General features: G+C 47.8%; 1 protein-coding gene across 3 annotated transcripts; it reads right to left on the minus strand.

Moving 5' to 3' along the window:
- Nucleotides 1–8720: 8720 nt before the first annotated feature.
- Nucleotides 8721–18783, minus strand: LOC123605587 (putative serine protease 45). Of its 3 annotated transcripts, XM_045492657.1 has the most exons (7): nucleotides 18134–18783; nucleotides 17156–17707; nucleotides 15271–15345; nucleotides 11355–11502; nucleotides 10535–10809; nucleotides 9538–9701; nucleotides 8721–9214 (listed from the first exon to the last, which is right to left on the minus strand). In XM_045492657.1, the coding sequence occupies exons 2-7, from the start codon at nucleotides 17439–17441 to the stop codon at nucleotides 8981–8983; spliced, it is 1182 nt and encodes a 393-aa protein (XP_045348613.1). In that variant the 5' UTR covers nucleotides 17442–17707; nucleotides 18134–18783; the 3' UTR covers nucleotides 8721–8980. The 3 variants fall into 3 exon arrangements, with proteins under 3 accessions (XP_045348613.1, XP_045348611.1, XP_045348612.1); XM_045492655.1 differs by having other exon boundaries at nucleotides 17156–18783; XM_045492656.1 differs by having other exon boundaries at nucleotides 15319–15345; nucleotides 17156–18781.
- Between the last annotated feature and the right edge of the window lie 684 nt (nucleotides 18784–19467).

The following is a 19467-nucleotide window of genomic DNA, read 5'->3' on the forward strand; positions in this document are numbered from 1 at the left end:
ATGTGCCCCACAACCTGCACGTCCCCTTCTGCTTGTGTGCCCTCCAAACAGGCATGCACAGATACAGCAGGAAAGATCCAAGAGACGGCTCACGGCAGTGCTGCTTGATAGAGCCCCAACCGGAAGCTACCCGACAGCCATCAAAGGTGGGATGGAAGGGGCGCCTGGGTGGCTCAGTCGGTTAAGCACCTGACAGTTCGTGGGTTCGAGCCCCATGTCAGGTCCCATGTGCTGACAGCTCAGAGCCTGGAGCCTGCTTCCCATTCTGTGTCTCCCTCTCTCTCTGCCCCTCCCTGCTTGCTCATGCTCTCTCAAAAATAAATAAACGTCAAAAACAATTTTTTTAATTAAAAAAAAAAGGCGGGATGGAGGCTCACAATTATTCACCCAAATGAAAGTGGACCACCACACGCAGCAACACGGCCAATCCCATCAACGTACTGCTGAGGGAAAGAAGTCGGACACAAAAAGGTACATACTGTATGAAACCAAAAACAGAGACACATGGCAGAAAATCAAGGAAATGATTATCCCTACAATCAGATTTACCCTAGGGGGAAACAGGGAGTAGGAGGGGGAGGGGGGGAAGAAGAAAGAAAGAAAAGAAAATCCAGAGAAGAAAAACCCTATCTACTCTTCTGCCTTTGTGGAAAATAATACTCTGGGGGGATCAATGAAACAAAATAAGACAATTCAATGAAGACCATCATATCTATCATCATTACCAATGTGAATACAACCCTCTACTTTTAAAAGTAAAAGATTCTTACAATGGGTAGGAAAAAAGTCTACTCGTGCTACTTATCAGGGACCCACCTAAAACATACTGACACGAAGCAGTTGAAAGCAAAAAGATAGGCAAAATATAGTGAGTATATACAAGTGAAAATAGAAATGGCAACGTTTATCTCTAGAAATGTGATTCAGGGGGTGCCTGGGTGGCTCAGTCAGTTAAGCACCTGACTCTTGATCTCAGCTCAGGTCTTGATCTCAAGGTTGTGAGTTCAAGCCCCACGTTCGGCTCCACACTGGGTGTGAAGCTAAAAAAGGAGGAAAGGCAGGAGGAAGGAAAGAAGGAAAGAAAGAAACAAACAAATGTGATTCAGGACAACAGCTTCAAACAGAAAAAGAAAGTTACTTTGTGTTGGGAAAAGATGAAAATGCCAATGACTCCATAACACCATAGACTTCTGTCCACTGATCACATTGCATCAAACCTAGAAAGCAAAGTCAATCGGCGATATGTGACAAACTGAAAAACCTCACCTGTAGGGGACAGCCTTCTCCAGTTCCGTCTTTGGGGGATGGAATTTCTATAAAAATCAACCGCACACTAGACTACTGAGAACATCACAATAACTTCCCTAAAAGCTGAACAGTTTGGGCCACACTTTTATACCATGATGCAATCAATGAAACAAAGATTTAATAACAAGAGTGAGCAACTTATCTGCAGTTTTTAAAAATAAACTTCGTTTTGGGGCGCCTGGGTGGCGCAGTCGGTTAAGCATCCGACTTCAGCCAGGTCACGATCTCGCGGTCCGTGAGTTCAAGCCCCGCGTCGGGCTCTGGGCTGATGGCTCGGAGCCTGGAGCCTGTTTCCGATTCTGTGTCTCCCTCTCTCTCTGCCCCTCCCCCGTTCATGCTCTGTCTCTCTCTGTCCCAAAAATAAATAAACGCTGAAAAAAAAAAAATTTAAAAAAAAAATAAATAAATAAATAAATAAACTTCGTTAACTTAGTTTGAAGAAATAACATTCTATAAACTCTTTAGAAAAATGTTAGTAATTAGAGCAATGCGTTAAAAACTTACTGGGTGCGTTCAAGGCAAATCCACAATCTTAAAGGTATTTATTATTGAATAACAAAGAATGAAAGTGAATTAAATGCTCAAACCAAGAAACTACAAGAGGTGTAAAATAAATCCAAGGAAAACCTTTAGGAAACATATACAAAACATAAAATTATATATCCCCTCATCAGTTAGAACAGCAGAGTTAGGAATGGATTCTATGATCCAGATCTTTGAAAAAGCAAATACCATCAAAGGCAAATTTTATATGGATAGGGTATAAGCCACCACAATGGCACAGTGAACATGTACTTTGCTCTCTTAGCAACATAGCTTTGAAAGAGAAAGCAAGAATTGCTAGAACTGAAAAAGAAGTCTTTTTTTTTTTAATGTTTATTTATTTTTGACAGAGAGAGAGAGACAGAGCATGAGCGGGGGAGGGGCAGAGAGAGAGGGAGACACAGAATCGGAAGCAGGCTCCAGGCTCCGAGCTGTCAGCACAGAGCCTGACGCGGGGCTCGAGCTCACAGACCGCGAGATCATGACCAGAGCCGAGGTTGGAGGCTCAACCGACTGAGCCCCCCAGGCGCCCCTAAAGAAATCTTAACTCTTGTGGTAAACCTCTCAGAAATCAACTGATTATATAGACATAAGATATCTGAAGTGCCGAGAGGATCTGAATAATACGATCAACAAACCTGATTCAAGCAGTTATGGCTAGAACTTTGTTTCAAAAGACACAATGCTTTCATTTCAAACACACACGAAACACTCACTAAAAACTGACCAAATGCTAGACACAAATAAAACCCCAATAAGTTCCAAAACACAACAGTAATTAAATCCACATTGTGATACAAGTTTTAATAGCGGAGAAGAAAGGAAGTCCCCATCCTCCCCCAAACAATCCATCAGGAAATTAAAGAGCACCCTTCTATGTACACCTTGCATTAAATAAGAAGTATAGCATGAGGTTTAGCAACGATATTTACTGATAAGTTTTGCCTAATTGTTCCCTGTGTAATCCCCAGTTATAACAAACCATCACTTTTTCAGATTAATAGGATGTGGTGGAAAGTCTGGGTTGCAAAATATTTTGAAATAAATTCTATACAAAAAAATAATCATTCTTTTTAAAGTTTATTTATCTATTTATTTTGAGCAGGGAGGTGCAGAGAGAGAGGGAGAGCGAAGCGGGTTCCACGCTCAGCACGAAGCCTGCCACAGAGCTCGATCTCACAAACCGTAAGACCATGACCTGAGCCAAAACCAAGAGTCGGATGCTCAACCGAATGAGCCACCCAGGCGCCCCAAGAATTACTTCCACATAAAAGAAGAAATATGACTACAACTGCACGAAACAAACATTACATAATAAAGTTTGGATGAAATCTTCCTTAAAAATGTATGTCGCGTGAAATTAGAAACAATATAGAAATGAATCAATGAGGTCAGTACCTACCAAATCCTGTGAAATATGATCAAAGTGAGAGTCAGAGGAGATTTCACACAGTTAAGTGAAAATATCAGAAATCAAAGAAGTCTGTAATAGCTGACTAAGCACACTACTCAAGAGGTTAGAAAAATAAGAGGCTTAAAATTTGTCTCCTCTCCTCATTGGTGGTGGCTTCATCCTGAGTTGGTTCCTTTGTTGAAAAACAGTTTGCCAGGTGATGTACAGAAGTGCCGAATCACTGTATCGCACACCTAAAACTCATTATTACACTGTATGCTACCTCACTGCAATTTAAATTAAAAGTTTAAAAAAAAATGGTCGTCAACAGCCCACATCCTTCTGCTTCGTCATCCACATTCACAGAAAGAGCGTGCACGCCCCTCTTCTAACCATGCCTTACGCTGGCTGGGTGACCCAACTGGGGTCAGGTGGCGGGGCACTGCACTATGCTAACTCGATCAGACCAGTGAGCCACTCCTTCTGGGAGCTGGGAGTGTGATCGCTTTCCCCTAAAGAACATGAGCAGCACAGCAGAGGGGGTGGGCCGCTGACCAGGACGTGGCGTAATATGAGGGACGGATGGATACCATGAAGCTAAGTAATAAGGTATGCCGGATGGATTTCTAAAAACACCTACGAAACACAATAAGCTGGCAATTGTAATCTTTAAGTATTAAGAAAAGGTCAAGAGTACATATATAAATGTTAGAAATGGGAAAGAAGCCACAGGTTCAAATTTTATACATCAGTTTGAAATGTAAGAATCTAAGTTTAAAAAAAAAAAAGAATCTAAGCTAAAGTAAGTGATTATCCTAAAATTTATGCAAAAGGAAATGAGAAACCCAACTCAGCCAATAACTATACAAGATAGTTTTTAAAGAGCCAAAGATTCATTTGTCCCTTTAAAAAGCTATTAGGCCCAGTGAGTTTTATGTGCACAATTTATCAGACCTAAGGAATAGATAATGCTGCTGTTGCAGACACTTCTCTGGGACATAGGAAAATACCAGAAAGCTTCTCAACATGTTTTAAGAGGCTAGCACAGCAATGACACCAAAGTTGAAGAAACAGTACAACAGAAAGGAAAGGTGTAGACCAGTCCAACATTGGGGAAGAACTTCTAAACAAGATTCCAGCAAATTGAATTCACAATGTGTTATGGAATTTACCTAAGAAATCTACTAAGGTCTGGTAATGAATTTCATTATGAGAACAAATTAAATAAGAGAAACCATATAATCATCTTAATAGTTCATTACTGCATCCGCAGGGCCCCAAACAGTGCCGGACACAGAGAAATCTCTGTGAAACAGACTAACTAGTAACTATCTGTGAAACAGACGAAGACTGAGATACACACATATCCCCCACCCCCCACATCTGGCTATTTCACACTGTGTTGAGGGTCACAGGCAGAGATGATGAAATAAATGGTACAATTTTCAAAAAGGACAAGACGTAGCTGTCACCATTTTAGGTAATTTGATTAGCCAAAAATAAGGCAAAAGAAATCAACTGAGAAACTGTTGAATTAAGTAAGTCAGTTTGGCAAGATGACCAGGAATCAAGATCACTATTTTTTTTTTTTAATCAACAGCTTTAGGGGCACCTGGGTGGTTCAGTCCATTAAGCGTCTGACTCTTGATTTCAGCTCAGGCCATGATTTTGCAGTTCACAAGTTTGAGCCCCACATCGGGCTCTGCGCTGACAGTGCAGAACCTGCTTGGGATTCTGTCGGTGCAGAACCTGCTTGGGATTCTATCTCCCTTTCTCTCTGCCCCTCCCCCACTTTCTCTCTCTCTCTCTCTCTCTCTCTCTCTCTCTCTCAAAAAAAAAAAAAAAAAAAAAACTTTAAATAAGTAAATAAATAAATAAATGGCTTTAAAATACCTAACATATATTGGGGCGCCTGGGTGGCGCAGTCGGTTAAGCGTCCGACTTCAGCCAGGTCACGATCTCGCGGTCCATGAGTTCGAGCCCCGCGTCGGGCTCTGGGCTGATGGCTCAGAGCCTGGAGCCTGTTTCCGATTCTGTGTCTCCCTCTCTCTCTGCCCCTCCCCCGTTCATGCTCTGTCTCTCTCTGTCCCAAAAATAAATAAACGTTGAAAGAAATTTAAGAAAAAAAAAACAAAAACCTAACATATAAAGTTAGAAAAAAATAAGGGCGCCTGGGTGGCTCAGTCAGTTAAGCCTCCAACTCTTGATTTTGGCTCAGGTCACAATTTCACGGTCCATGAGTTCGAGCCTTGCATCAGGCTCTGCACTGACAGTGAGAAGCCTGCTTGGGAGTCTCTCTCTTCTTCTCTCTGTCCCTCCCCTGCTCATGCGCATGCTCACTCTATCTCTCTCTCTCTCTCTCAAATATTTTTTTTAAATATATAATGGGAAAAGATATCACCCACAGTAAACATAACCAAAATTTGTAAAAACCAAACTCAGTATGTTTCCAGACATCCTGTGTAATGCCCGATGTCCTAAAACCTCCCACAAAAGACCACCAGAGTCGTGAGTCAAAGCCAAGCGGCAAGGGTCGTTTAATACAGGTTCGAACCTGGACCTCTGCGCACTCGTTGCCGGTGACGCAAAGAGGCCTCGATCAGGGTTGGTATAGCGTTTTTATAGACAGGGATAAACAGCATAGGTGAGGTTTCAAATCAAGGACATTTGTTGTTTTCTGACTGGGCATCCTTTATCTGTCCTTCGGCGGGAAGGCTCTGTGTCCTTCGGCGGGAGAGGGAAGGGGGAAGGGGAGGAATGTGTTAAGCAAGCAAGATTACAGAAGCGAAGGACGCCAGTTAGTTTGTGTACAATTACTACAATTACTCATTTCATTACATATCAGACTATATTCATTTAGGAAGGTTTACAACCCATTCTACTACACAGCGGGTTACATCCAGGAAAGGTCTCACAATGCTCATAGCAATCAGCAAGCAAAACAGACTTCTCAGCAATTGTATTTTTTATCAAAAATCCATAATAAGCAGAAAAGAGAACCTAGCTTTAAACTAAGGTAGGGCTGTCATTTGGATTGCTCCTTTCACCTGGAGTAGAAGAGCTGAATGAATGGAGACATATACCACATCCCTGGTTAGGAACTCAACATTGTGAAAATGATAGTTCTCCCTGTATTAGCCTGTGTGTTTAATTTCGATTCAAATACCAACAGCACCTCTAATGGAAATTGACAAACGGATCGTAGAGTTCACACGGAAGATAAACTGTAGATTAGGCAGTATTTTTTTTTAAAAAAGGGGGAGCTTTTGCTACCATTTCACAAAACATAACATAAAGCTATTTGAAACAGTACAGCACTACCCTAGGGACAAACAGATCACTGGGAAAATAACAGAGGTTTCAAAAACATACCATGAATAGATTAAGACTTCCTTATTGTGAATGCAGATTTTCAAATCAGCAGGGAAAAGACAGACTCTACAAGAAATAGTATCAATGGAACTGGCTCTCCAGTCAGAAACGGAGTCAGATCCCCACCTCACACCACACATAAACAGAAATTTCAAACGGATTACAGAGTTATACACACAAAAAAATAAATTTATCAAAATAATAGGAGAAATATGGGAAGACAGCTCTTATAATCTAGAGATGGAGAAGGCCACCTTCAGCTAGGTGCAAAATCCATAAAGAAGTAAAGACTGACAGATTTGACTCCATAATAATTTTAAAGGTCTTTATGGAAAAATTCGATAATTCCATCTACTCCACATATTTCCAGAAGACAAGACAATATTTGTAAAATAACTGAGCAGGGCTCAGTATTCAGAAAAGACAAACCCTTTCATAAGAAAAAGAAAAGCAACCCAATCTTAAAAATAGGCCAAGTATATGAGTAGAGGATTTACTAGAGAAAAAGTATATCTTTTTATGAGCAAACACATGCAAAGATATTTTTCCAATCAAGAAAATCCAAATTAAAACAGCAATGATACAGGCGCCTGGGTGGCTCAGTTGGCTGAGCGTCCGACTTCGGTTCATGATCTCACAGCTCGTGAGTTCAAGCCCCACGTCGGGCTCTGTGCTGACAGCTCAGAGCCTGGAGCCTGCTTCGGATTCTGTGTCTCCCTCTCTCTCTCTCTACCCCTCCCCCACTCATGCCATGTCTCTGTCACTCAAAAGTAAATAAACTTTTAAAAAAATTTTTTAAATAAAAAAAGCAGCAATGATACAACTTTCTATCATTGGATGGGCACATTTTTATTTTTTTATTTTTTATTTTATTTTATTTTTTTTTTTAATTTTTTTTTTCAACGTTTATTTATTTTTGGGACAGAGAGAGACAGAGCATGAACGGGGGAGGGGCAGAGAGAGGGAGACACAGAATCGGAAACAGGCTCCAGGCTCCGAGCCATCAGCCCAGAGCCTGACGCGGGGCTCGAACTCACGGACCGCGAGACCGTGACCTGGCTGAAGTCGGACGCTTAACCGACTGCGCCACCCAGGCGCCCCAAGATGGGCACATTTTTAAAAGGTTAATAACATCCATTTTTGGCAAGAGGGGAAATATTCACCCTCCTGTACTGTAGGTATGAATGTAAACAGGCTCAGCTTTGGGGAGGAATACATCTGGTAGTACTCATCCAAAATTATTAAATTTGTGTTTCCTTTGATGACCATCCTCCCCTCAGCCCCTCGGGAAGACAGCTGCAGAAATGTTTCAGAGCGTACCATCCCCCACCCCCACCACGCACACGCACACGCACACGCAGGAGGGTGTTAATGGCAGCACCACCATCATGCTGACAAGTCAGGACAGCCTAAAATTTGGTGCTGGTTAAATAACGTATGTCACACCCGCGCAGAACCCAGGCAGGAACGTAAAATTATGAATAGCCCTAGGTATTGACATAGAAAGTGTTTTAAGGTGTGTAATTTTTTAGTGTAGGCTATTAATAATACATATATAAGATCTCATTTTTTTTTAAAAATCATAAAGACATTTTATTGAAGGATGCCAGCAGAAATTACTCCTGGGAAAGGCAGCGGCATGGGTGGCTGAGAGGGGGGATTCTTTATATGTATTTCTGAACACTTTCAGTAAATCACAGTAAGAATGTATTCAGATATTACTTGTAAACAATCTTTAAAGAAATTTTTAAAAGCAAAAAAAACATGTAACCCTAACCTTAATCCTAAATTTTTATAATCAGTTTTTAGTGCCATTTTTAAAAAAAGAAAGCAAGCTATATTTGGAGCACTTTATGTGGGTCCTTCCTACTGTCAGCCTACAGGGCATGCTTCGGCTGCCCCCTTCCAGCCGGCCCACTTTACAGATGAGGAAACTGAGGCCTGAGGCCCAGGCCCTTTCCCTATGGCCCTGGACTAGTGATATAGCAAAAACCATCAGCCTCCACTCTGGGGAGTCTGCTGGCAGAATGAATTCTAGGAGGCCCTGCCCTCCCACCCACCCTAACCTCCCAGGGTCACCCAGAAAAAAAAGAACAGAGCCAACTCACATTTGCACAAATTTAATCCCGGCTATCCTGGTCCCCAATTCCAGAGCTCTTCTAGGCCACACGTCCCTTTTCCTGGTCACCCAAGGCCTAGTCATCCACCGCATCCCTCCCCATGGGGAGGCCAAAGCAGGGCCCCATCCTCCCGGGGGCCACTCTCCCCACCTTGACTCTTGTTGAATACCGACACAGGAACTGGGTCTAACTTTGACCTGGACCCATCAAGCACAGGCAAAGCAGGGAGAAGAGAGAAGAGAGATCAGGGGCCCATCTGGGGCTGCAGCAGCCAGAACAGGAGTAGAAGCCAGGCAGAGGTTTGGGGGCCTGAGAGAGCCCCATTACTTATTTGCTGCTTGATCCATTTGCTGTATTTGGTGACACGGGTGTACACGCCAGGATTCTGCGCTTTGGCACAAGCCTTTTCCCAGGACAACACCCCAGCGAGAATCCATCTGTCCTCGACTTCACAAGCCAACGGACCCCCAGAATCCCCCTAGGCAAAGAGAGAGGAACAATGGAAGCCCTGGGCCCCGTGGGGACCCAGGACCCCAGAGGACCCAGAATGCCCACCCTGAGTTCTGTCTGGAAGATTCTTTCGCTCCTTGAGGTTCTCACTACATGGGGCCCTCCTTCAGCTCCTCAGTTGTGGACCGATCCCAGGCAAAGTCAAAGTCACAGGGGATGGGAGCAGAGCATTGCCTGGTGATGCTGACAGAGAGGGAAAAGCCCAGCAAACCCCTCCCCAGGAACTTCCCCTGCCCCCACCCTGGGAGTCACTGCCAAGAGAAGAGCTGCCAGAACCGCCCAGAAACTCACAGAGCACAAGTTTTCTCCATAATTGGTGGCACAGATCATGTTCCCCAGGACAAGGGGGACAAGGTAGGGGATGAGGGACTTCTTGCGGTAAATCCGGTTGCACCTCTTGTTGTCCATGATAAACACCTCAGCTTCCTGCAGCTCTGGGGTCAGCGTGGAGTTGGCTGTGGAGGAGCCCAGTGGGGTGAGAAAGAACTTCTCACTCCACTCAGCCCTGGCCTCTCCCCAGTGTCCTATCACCTCCATTTCTGACACTCGGCCCAGCCACATCCCTTCACACCCCCGTGCCCGCCTTCACCTGTCTGTCTCCCTCCAGCGCGGACCATGTCTGGCAAGCCCCTCACCCTCTGAGGCTTTCAGGATCCCTCTCTCTGGGCAGCAGCTGCTTCTGAACCGAGCCGGCCACAATCCAAGTTTCGATGCAACCACTTACAGCTGGAGACCCCAGCCCCATACTGCTTCTCTCCAGCCTCTGAGCTTGGCACCGGCTGTGCCCTCTGTCACCCGATTAATAGTCGCTCCTCCTTCAGGCTTCTCAGATGCTCCTCCCAGATCCCTCCCGGCTGGATCTCGAGATCACCTGACCAAGTCTTGGCCTCCTTCCTTGCCAGCCTGTGCCCCCACCCCCACACTCAGTTATGACGCCCCGCAGGTAGGGCTCGTGTTCCCAACGCAAGGGGGCTGGGGTGCACCAGACGCTCGAGGCTCGTCAGGTGAATGAATGAGTGAGTACATTTATGATTCCCTGACTCCGAGCTTCTGTAAGACACAAAAAATCGTGTCCAGCGCAGGCGTCACTAGACCTGCGTTAGTGCCCACAGCAAGCCCAGTGGTGTAAACCGTGAGGACCGTCCTAACATATCCAAACAACTGCCCAGAGGTGGCAGCCACAAGCTTCCTGAGAGGCACCGTGAAAGGATCTAGCAGCCGAGGCCCCAGAAGGAAGACAGCACGCCCTCTGTGGTTCCACACCCCACCCTCAACCCATCATGCTCACCTGAGAAGCGCTGTTTCACCTGGCCCCAGCCAGTCACCCAGCACTGCGTCCCAACCTTCAGGTTGTAGCTGGCCTCTGGGAGGCAGATGGGCTGCACGTACTTGCCGAAGATGGCGGGAGTCTGAAGCTGGAGAAGGGCAATATCACCCATAATGAAGGTCCGGCCCCAGTACTTGGGGTGCATGATGATGTCCTTCACGGGGATCGAGATGCCCTTCGGGAAGTCCACGGGCTTCAGCTTGGGGGTGCCGAGAATCACGGAGTACTCTTTGGTGCTACGGGAGACACACGGCCTCAGCCAGTCGACGTCAGGTTTCCAAACAACGCAGTGCTCCTACCTCCGCCGAAGACCCTCTCCCTCAGCAGAAGCCCTGCCCGATGTGCTCTGCTCTTTCCATCTTGCTAATCCAGCCTGGAGGCCGTCAGGGCCAGGGATGCTGCTGCCTCCTCATTCCCTGTTCAAGTTGATTCAAGCTGGCCTCATCTATGTATGGTGTATGCAAGCGTGCAAGTGTTGCTATACGTGTATGTTCTTCTGTGCATGGGGGGGGAGGTGTCTCAGGACTTGGGGGGGGGGGGCAGGGGAGTGTATGCTGGGTTATCCTGTCACCTTGCTCAGGATGCAGTCATGGCTGCTTTGGGCTCCTGCCTCAACTCAGCCCCTGGCGCCCTGTGAGACCTTGAGCAGGGCTCTTCCCCATTCCGGATATCCCTTCCTACTCCCCCTTCACCTCCCAACTCCCACATTGTTTCACAGAGGAAATGAGGAGGATGGGCTGGGCCTGAGTCTCCAGGCCGTGGACACAGGGGACACACTCACCCTTGGATGCAGTGGGCAGCAGTCACCACCCAGCTGAGATCAATGAGGGCCCCTCCACATATGTGTTCATTTTCCAGCCGGAGGCTCACCTCCCAGGGCCAATGTCGGGTCATGTCCAAATCTTCCGACCACCAGGGTCTGCCACAAACTTCAGGAACAAGTGTGCCGGGGAGACACGGTGACCACATATTGGAGAATGAAGATACCCGAGACCGAGATGCTCCCCCGCCCCGGGACAATTTGCACAAAGCTGTGAATTCAGGGTCTTGTTCTCATTTCAAAGATGGGGAGACAGGGTGAGAGAAAGGCACTGTGCTAGACAAAAAAAATGACAATGACAGAGATAAAAGGCTTCAAGCCAGAGACATAAAGACATCACAGGAGAGAGAGAGATACTGAGACAACAGGGAGAGATTAGCTGGGAACCTCAAAACAAGGGAGAAGGGGCGCCTGGGTGGCGCAGTCGGTTAAGGGTCCGACTTCAGCCAGGTCACAATCTCGCGGTCCGTGAGTTCGAGTCCCGCGTCGGGCTCTGGGCTGATGGCTCAGAGCCTGGAGCCTGTTTCCGATTCTGTGTCTCCCTCTCTCTCTGCCCCTCCCCCGTTCATGCTCTGTCTCTCTCTGTCCCAAAAATAAATAAACGTTGGAAAAAAAAAAATTAAAAAAAAAAAAAAAAAAAAAACAAGGGAGAAGCATAGAAAATGCCCCAGGACAAGAAATACATTCTCTTGGATCTGGAAGAAGTCCCGAGGCCATGTTCCCAAAAGGCCATAAGCTTGCTGTATCTCTCAGATGCAAAAGGCCTCTGCCCCCACACTACTCAGAGCTAAGAAAAGCTCCTGACTTCTGTGTCAGAAATCTGTACACAGGCCATTCAAGAAAGAGCCTCCACATGGAGCCCACGGAGCCCCCACTCACAGCTTACACGGCCTCAGTTTACACGTCCTTCCAACAATCAAGTTGTACGACTGTATGAGTGAACACAGACGCAAAAATTATAAATAAAATATTACTCAACGCTGTATTTTGAAAAAATGCCCCACAATCATGTAGTGATTGTCTCGGGAGTGCAAGGGTGGTCCCACAATGGAAGAGCCCTTAGTGTACTCTCCACATAAACAGTTCTTTTTCTCTCAAGAGAAAGATCCCATGCTTTTCTCAGTAGACACAGAAAAAGACATTTGAAAAACTCAACACATACTAATGACTAAAAAAAAAAAAACCCAAAAACCACCTGTTACTTAGCAAAGTAGGAATGGAAAGGAAATCCTTAACAAAAGTTAGATGCCACAAACCTATAGCAAACACCATACAACATTAAGGAACACACAAAATGACACTATACTGTCAGAAGCCAGGAATGATGGTACTTTGTGGGCAGAGGGCAGGAGAATCACCGAGAGAGTAGAAGGGAGCTTTTGGTTCCTGGCATTGTTCTACTTTCTGACCAAGGCAGTGATTACACAGATGTATTCTCTACGGGATAATTTCTTATGCTGGACACTTATAATTTGTGTATTTTTGTGTACGCAGGTAATACTCCAACAACTGACTTTCGAAATCAACGACGCTTCTCTACTCCAGCACAATCCACTAGAAATTATATTCGAAACAAGATACATTTTCAATAACAAAAAAATCACAGGCACTGAGGAATTAACCTATCCAACACTACGTAAGATTTCTGTGGTGATACACTTTAGACTCTAATAAAGGACACTGAAAATGATCAGCATAAACGGGGAGCCAGCCCTTGCTTTTACATAAACAACTAGACATTTCAGATGTCATTCTTCCCAAAGTTAATCTATAAAGTCATTTTCCAAGTTAGAATTTTAGGAAACTTTACACTCTACAACTGACATAGAAAAACAAAGGTCCATGAATAGCTCAGTCTCTGAGAGAGTGGAACATAAAGGGACACTTGTTCTAGCAGATATCTAGACACACACCAAAACCGTAATAACAAAAACAGTGTGGTATTGACAAGGACTGACAGATGGAAGCAATGGAAAAGAACAGAGAGCCTGAGGCTGTTCTGGGAACATAGGAATTTAATGTAAATAAAGGAGCCACCACCATCGGTGGGTGGAAGATGCATGTTGGGTAGACAGTGCTGGGAAAACTGACTCACTATAAAGAAAATAAGAAAAACAAAACTGGATTCTTTCCTACCAGCACTCGAAGACCTAGAAAGTGAAAATGTAAAGTTAATGATGAACTGTGTGACATGGGGCGGGAAAGGGCTCCTTAAACAAAACTTCAAAACACAGTCCACAGGGGAGCCTGGGTGGCTCAGTCGGTTAAGCATCCGACTTTGGCTCAGGTCGCGATCTCATGGTTCATAGGTTTGAGCCCCACGTCGGGCTCTCTGCTGTCAGTGCAGAGCCCGCTTCAGATTCTCTGTCTCCCTTCTCTCTCTGCCTCTCCCTGGCTCGCACTCTCTCTCTCTCTCAAAAATAAATCAACATTTTTAAAAAATCCATAAAGTCGGGGCGCCTGGGTGGCGCAGTCGGTTAAGCGTCCGACTTCAGCCAGGTCACGATCTCGCGGTCCATGAGTTCGAGCCCCGCGTCGGGCTCTGGGCTGATGGCTCAGAGCCTGGAGCCTGTTTCCGATTCTGTGTCTCCCTCTCTCTCTGCCCCTCCCCCGTTCATGCTCTGTCTCTCTCTGTCCCAAAAATAAACGTTGAAAAAAAAAAATCCATAAAGCATCAAACTGATTACTTTGATTAATCAAGTTAATGACAGACTGGGAGGCAATATTTGCAATTATCTAAAATCAGCACAGGACTTTCATTAGGAACATACAGGGAACTCTAGGAAATCAACAAGAAAAAAAGAACAACAGACAATATGCCAAGGATGAGGGCAATTTATTAGAAGAAGAAACTCGAGAGGCCAAAAGCACATTGAGGCATGCTGAAACTCCTTAATAATGAGAAAAATGTCAATTAAATTTTTTTTTTCAACATTTATTTATTTTTGGGACAGAGAGAGACAGAGCATGAACGGGGGAGGGACAGAGAGAGAGGGAGACACAGAATCGGAAACAGGCTCCAGGCTCTGAGCCATCAGCCCAGAGCCCGATGCGGGGCTCGAACTCACGGACCGCGAGATCGTGACCTGGCTGGAGTCGGACGCTTAACCGACTGCGCCACCCAGGCGCCCCAGAAAAATGTCAATTAAATCAAGAAGCCATTTTTCATCTGTTAGATGGGCAAAAACAGATAAAAGCTGCCTCTAGTAGGTCTGTTCACAAATGGCTGATAGGAATGCAGAGGGCTGACCAAATGAGATTACGGACAAGAGATAAAAGTATGGTATCCATGTAAATGTGTGAAGTTGATAAGTGGTTGATAAGTAATAAGTTGGTAAGTTGATACTATGGCTACCTAAAGGAATATTCTTAGAAAATACACACCTACGTATTTAGAGATAAGGAGTCATGGTGTATGTTACCCTCAACTGATTCTGAAAAAATGATGCGTGTGTTCCTTGACCTATTTGTATTCGCAGTGTTGCATAAGTTGGAGGAAACAGAAAGGGATCTAGAGAGACACCATTTAACGTAAGTTAAAAACACATGCACACAAAACCACAATGTGTATTTTGACGAGACTACGCACAAGCAGAGATACGCACTGGACATACAGGAAAGGCTGGAAGGACGGGGAAGGGGAGGGTGGCAGTGGGGCATGGACAGAAGCAGGAAGAGGTAACTTAACTGAACAATTCGTAACAAATCAGGGAGGACCCGTGACCACAGAAGGCCTTGAACAGCAGGAGCAACCCACCATCCCCGCCATCCCTGCCGTTTAAGGAAAAAGGCCCTTCGGAAAGCAGACAGGTCAGACTAAATTCCAGCTTCCCACACACCCAGAAACACTATCTGTGTGACCCTCTTCAGAACACACCCTCCCAGGAGCTGAGGTTTTCCTGGCGCAGGGGCTCACCCTCCCTACCTGGTATGGAATTGTTTTCTTTATAACCTGGAGGAGAAAAGGGGGAACAGAAACGAAGCAAGAGGTCATGAATCGGTTAATTTGTTATTTTCCAAATATTCCCTCCCCTCTCATTCCATTCCCAGCCTGGAGCCCGAGGCCAGGGAGGGGACAGAGCGTATCCAACAGATACAAGCTGTATGTGCCCTCTAGGAACACCCTGTCCAGCAGGGGAGACAGGAGTAAACACACACAGTCGCCTGTGTGCGATCAGTGCAGGGACCAGGTCACAGGTGTCAGGGGAGCCCTGAAGAAGTGGTGGACAAGGACGCTTCTGAGAAGAAGGGTGATTGTGCCAGGTCTTAAAGATGAAAAGAAGGTAAAACAGAAAAGTGACAATGACATTCCGTGCGAAAGAAACACCACGATGTGTGCCAGAGCCTCCAGAGGATAAAGGACAAGGCTCTATGATGACAAGAAATGATGCCATGGAGGAAAGTCGGGGTCAGTCACGGAGGCGGGGAGGCTCAGAAGCCAGGCTGAGAAGCAAAGAGACCCTCTGGGAGGAGGGAGGCCAGAGGAAGGGTGACATGGTCAGGCTTCTATTGTGAAGAGGAAGTAGGAAGATGACCGACCAGGCAGTGAGATCCCACCAGAGGCTCCGCAGGACACAGGCAAGAAAAGAGGCGGTCTAAATGAGGAAGTGGCAGTGAGAACACGCATGGTGAGCTGGATGTGGGGTGCGGGCAGATGGCTAGGTCTTGGGTAACCCCTACTTTAGGATTTTAGGGAACAATGCCTCCTATCCACCGAGTTGAGGAGAACAGAATAAGAGAACCCAGTTTGTGGTCAGGTGAGAGCCTCAGCTTTGGACCCCAAGGAGTTGGGAGCAAGGGAGTTACCCTGAGGCAGAGAAGAATCAGGAGTCATGGCTGGAGAAACCAAGGGACTGGAAAAAGTGAAAACGGAGGAAGTGGTAGAAAAGTCAGGGATAAGGGCAGAGGCATGGCCGGAACGGCTACGGATTACAGGAGAAGCGAGGAAGCAGTGAAGGCAGCACCAAGTGGAAACTGTTACTTGGAGAAACCTGGCAGTGAGGGGAAGGCGCGGGAGAGGCAGCTCGGCAGACAGGGAGGGAGAGGTTGGAGACCTCCAAGAAAATGACCGAGCAGCGAAGCGCGGGTCCAGAGCAGGGTCAGCATCCTGACCTTGAACAGGAGGTATATCTCTGATTGATAAAGAAAGGGGCGGGGGGGGGGGCTGAATAGTGGGGTTTGGAGGGGCCCCTGGGGGCTGGAGGCACTCAAGGAGGACAGCACCTGGGGGCCTGCGTCTTCGGAGGACAAGAGGGGCGCCAACAGGAGGAGTGGGCCGGGGGCAGAAGAGGCGGACGTGGCATCCCGGTTTCAGCGCACGGAGACCACGCGCCTCTGGCCTGCAGCGCCTGCGCAGCGGCCTGGGGTCAGGGAGGCCAGACCACGCCCGGGAGGGCGGCTCGGTCTCGGCCACCAGGACCGCGTGGGCTGGGAAGGAAGTGGCTGCGCATCCATCGGTTGAGAGGAAATGCAGGGGGTCCTCCGCCCTGCAGGTCCCCAGGAGGCGGCAGGGCGGGTGGCACCTGAGGGAGGCCAGGGCGGCAGGAGTCTGGCGCCATCCTGAGGGGTGGCGATGGAGGGCAGGTGACCGTGGGGAGGCGGGGTCCACAGAGACCCAGGTAGCCAAAGAGCGGGCCAGGCCAAGGGGCCGCCCTCAACGGGGGGGGGTGCTGGGAGGGGCAGAGCCGGGACTGGGGAGGGGGAGGTGGCAGAGGACACACGGACACACGGAACGCACGGCCGCGGAGGAGGCGCTGCCTCACCCGAGTTCAGCAGCGGCAGCAGCAGCAGCAGCAGGAGGAGGCGGTGGCTCAGGCCCCAGGGCCCCGAGGCTCCAGCGCAGCTGAGCAGCGGCGAGGCGGCCATGAGGCCCGGGAGGTGACACCTGCAGGCCCAGGCACGCGGCGCCGCGAGTCCCGACACGTGAGGGCGCCCCTGACGCACGAGGGCGCCCCCAGCACGTGATGGGGATCCGGTCACGTGATGGGGCCCCCAGCACGTGACAACGCGCCAAGCGTTCCCCGACACCCACCAGCGCGTTTCCGGCATCTGCGCTGGCACACCTCGTGCCTCTTCCTCGAAAATGACCTCGGAGCCCCTGATCTGTGATTGCCCCCCGGGTGGCCAAGCCCGTGAAAACACTCCCGATTGCTTTAAGCTGGTGACAGTGTCCCCCCCAGTCTGGGTAGTGAAGGCCCGCCTGAATTCCCAGGACCTGTGAGGCCACCTGGTCGCCCAGCCTCTGACCGCACCCTTGGTCCCCTCCCCGGGCTCGGTGCATTCGAAAGGCTGACAATTTATATTGATTTGAGAGTCTGAAAAGATACAGAAAGCACAAGAAAGGAACATTAAGGCTAGGCAACCCGGGAAGGCGTCTTTAGGAAAGTGGCATTTGAGCTGGACCTATGACTGGAACAAGGACTCTTGGGGAAGTCGTGAGAAGGAAATACATGCCTCCTCTTCCACAGACCACCAAGGGGATGGTCTTGAAAGAGATGATGGCGTATACCGGGCCTTGGGCCTTCACAGAGCATTTTTCCAGAAGGATATGGTCTCTGCATCCGCTGGGTGTGACAGAGATTGGGACCTGACCACTAAGATTCCACCTTCTCTTGTCTAGTTGGCGGATGGGGGGAGGGGTCCAGCTCCGGGGACCACATTCCCCTGCCTGGTATCTAAGGGGGTCCACATAATGAGTTCCCATGACTAGCAGGTGAGTAGAAGTGATGTGTGTCACTTACATGTCAAGGCAGTCGAGAGGAGGCTGCCTTCTCTCCTCCTGTTAATGACAGCAGCGTTCTCCAGAGCAGCAGAGGCAGTGCTTGGAACTTGTTAGAGATGTCGTTCTCAGGCCCCACCCCACACCTACAGGACTACAAACTCTAGGAGTGGAACCAGCGATCTGCATTTTAACAAGCTCTTCGGGGAAATCTGATGCAGTTAAAGCATGAACCACAGGGCTGAGTGGAGCCTTAAGATGGGGGAAAAGATACCTGCCGACCAAGAACACTTGATTAGGATGTTTTAGGAAGAAGTTAAATTTATTGGGTTAACCCATTTATATTCAGTGGCTTCTTAAAGCCGATGGTTCAATACTTATTAATAAGCTCGGTCCCAACCCCAGCCTTCCTCCCACAACATATAGGATTGACACGGACGGCCCTCGGGCATGGATATATGGGATATATGGGATCTAAAACATTGACCCCTGGAAGGACAGGGGACAGGAGACTGAGAGGGGTTGATCAGAAGCCAGAGACAGAGAGACAGAGAGATGCTGGGACACCGGGCCAGAGAATAAGGGTAATGAACCAGTGCCTCCCACACCGAATCTCCCTTGCCTTCCTCCCTCTGAGAGCACAGATGCTTGTTAACAAAATGGGCGGTGATGGCAGCAAGTGGAAGAAGCAGAAGAACTTCATTCTTGCTTCCAGTTTTGGTCTCTTGTGATCCTCTCTTCTGAGCTCCAGGGGCTGTTAAATTAAGCTACAAACCTCTGGGCAAACATACTGAGTCCAGGGAGCAGGACCCAGCGAGCTAAAACCATGCAGAGGACTCCCACCCGAGCAGGTGGGGACTTACAGCTCCCTCAAGGGCTCCATGAAAACCACGAATAGTTTCTTTGCCACATGGGAAACTAGTTTCTCTACAGAGTATGTCATAGGCAACCCCACAACCTTCAGGAGACTGGAACTTCAGAACAAATAAGAATGCACCGCAAATGTTTATTTATTGACATCTAAGATCTCCACACTCCTTAATGTCTCCACACGACTTGGGGTGAGCCTGGACGTAGCCACTGGGTACTCAAGAAAGGGGACCCCATCGCGGGGCTGCCCCAGCAGGATCCAGGTGGATCCGCACTGGGTAGGGGGGAACTTCGCCCAGTCCCAGACACCTGGGTCAGATGTGGAACCCCCAGGCCTCAGACCTCAGCAGGGCCGTGGTGACACTGCCTGGCTCTCTCTGCACAATCACCAAGCTCACTGTCAGGTGAAAGCCTGAGACCACAGCCACGTCGAATGCTGTCTCACTGCTCATGAGGTCTCTTCTTTGGAAGAGGCTCTCCAAGGCG

The sequence above is a fragment of the Leopardus geoffroyi genome, chromosome A2, assembly GCF_018350155.1.
Source record: "Leopardus geoffroyi isolate Oge1 chromosome A2, O.geoffroyi_Oge1_pat1.0, whole genome shotgun sequence".
In the NCBI taxonomy this organism is placed as follows: domain Eukaryota; kingdom Metazoa; phylum Chordata; class Mammalia; order Carnivora; family Felidae; genus Leopardus; species Leopardus geoffroyi.

Bases quoted from the DNA above. Each gene is read 5' to 3' on its own strand.
- LOC123605587 (XM_045492655.1), bottom strand. From the start codon at position 17,741: ATGTTCCTTTCTTGTGCTTTCTGTATCTTTTCAGACTCTCAAATCAAT. The intron at 15,346-17,155 runs GTGAGGCAGCGC...TTTCTCCTCCAG, and splicing joins GCTGCCGCTGCTGAACTCGG to GTTATAAAGAAAACAATTCC. The intron at 9,215-9,537 runs GTGAGTTTCTGG...CTCTTTGCCTAG, and splicing joins ATGGAGAAAACTTGTGCTCT to GGGGATTCTGGGGGTCCGTT.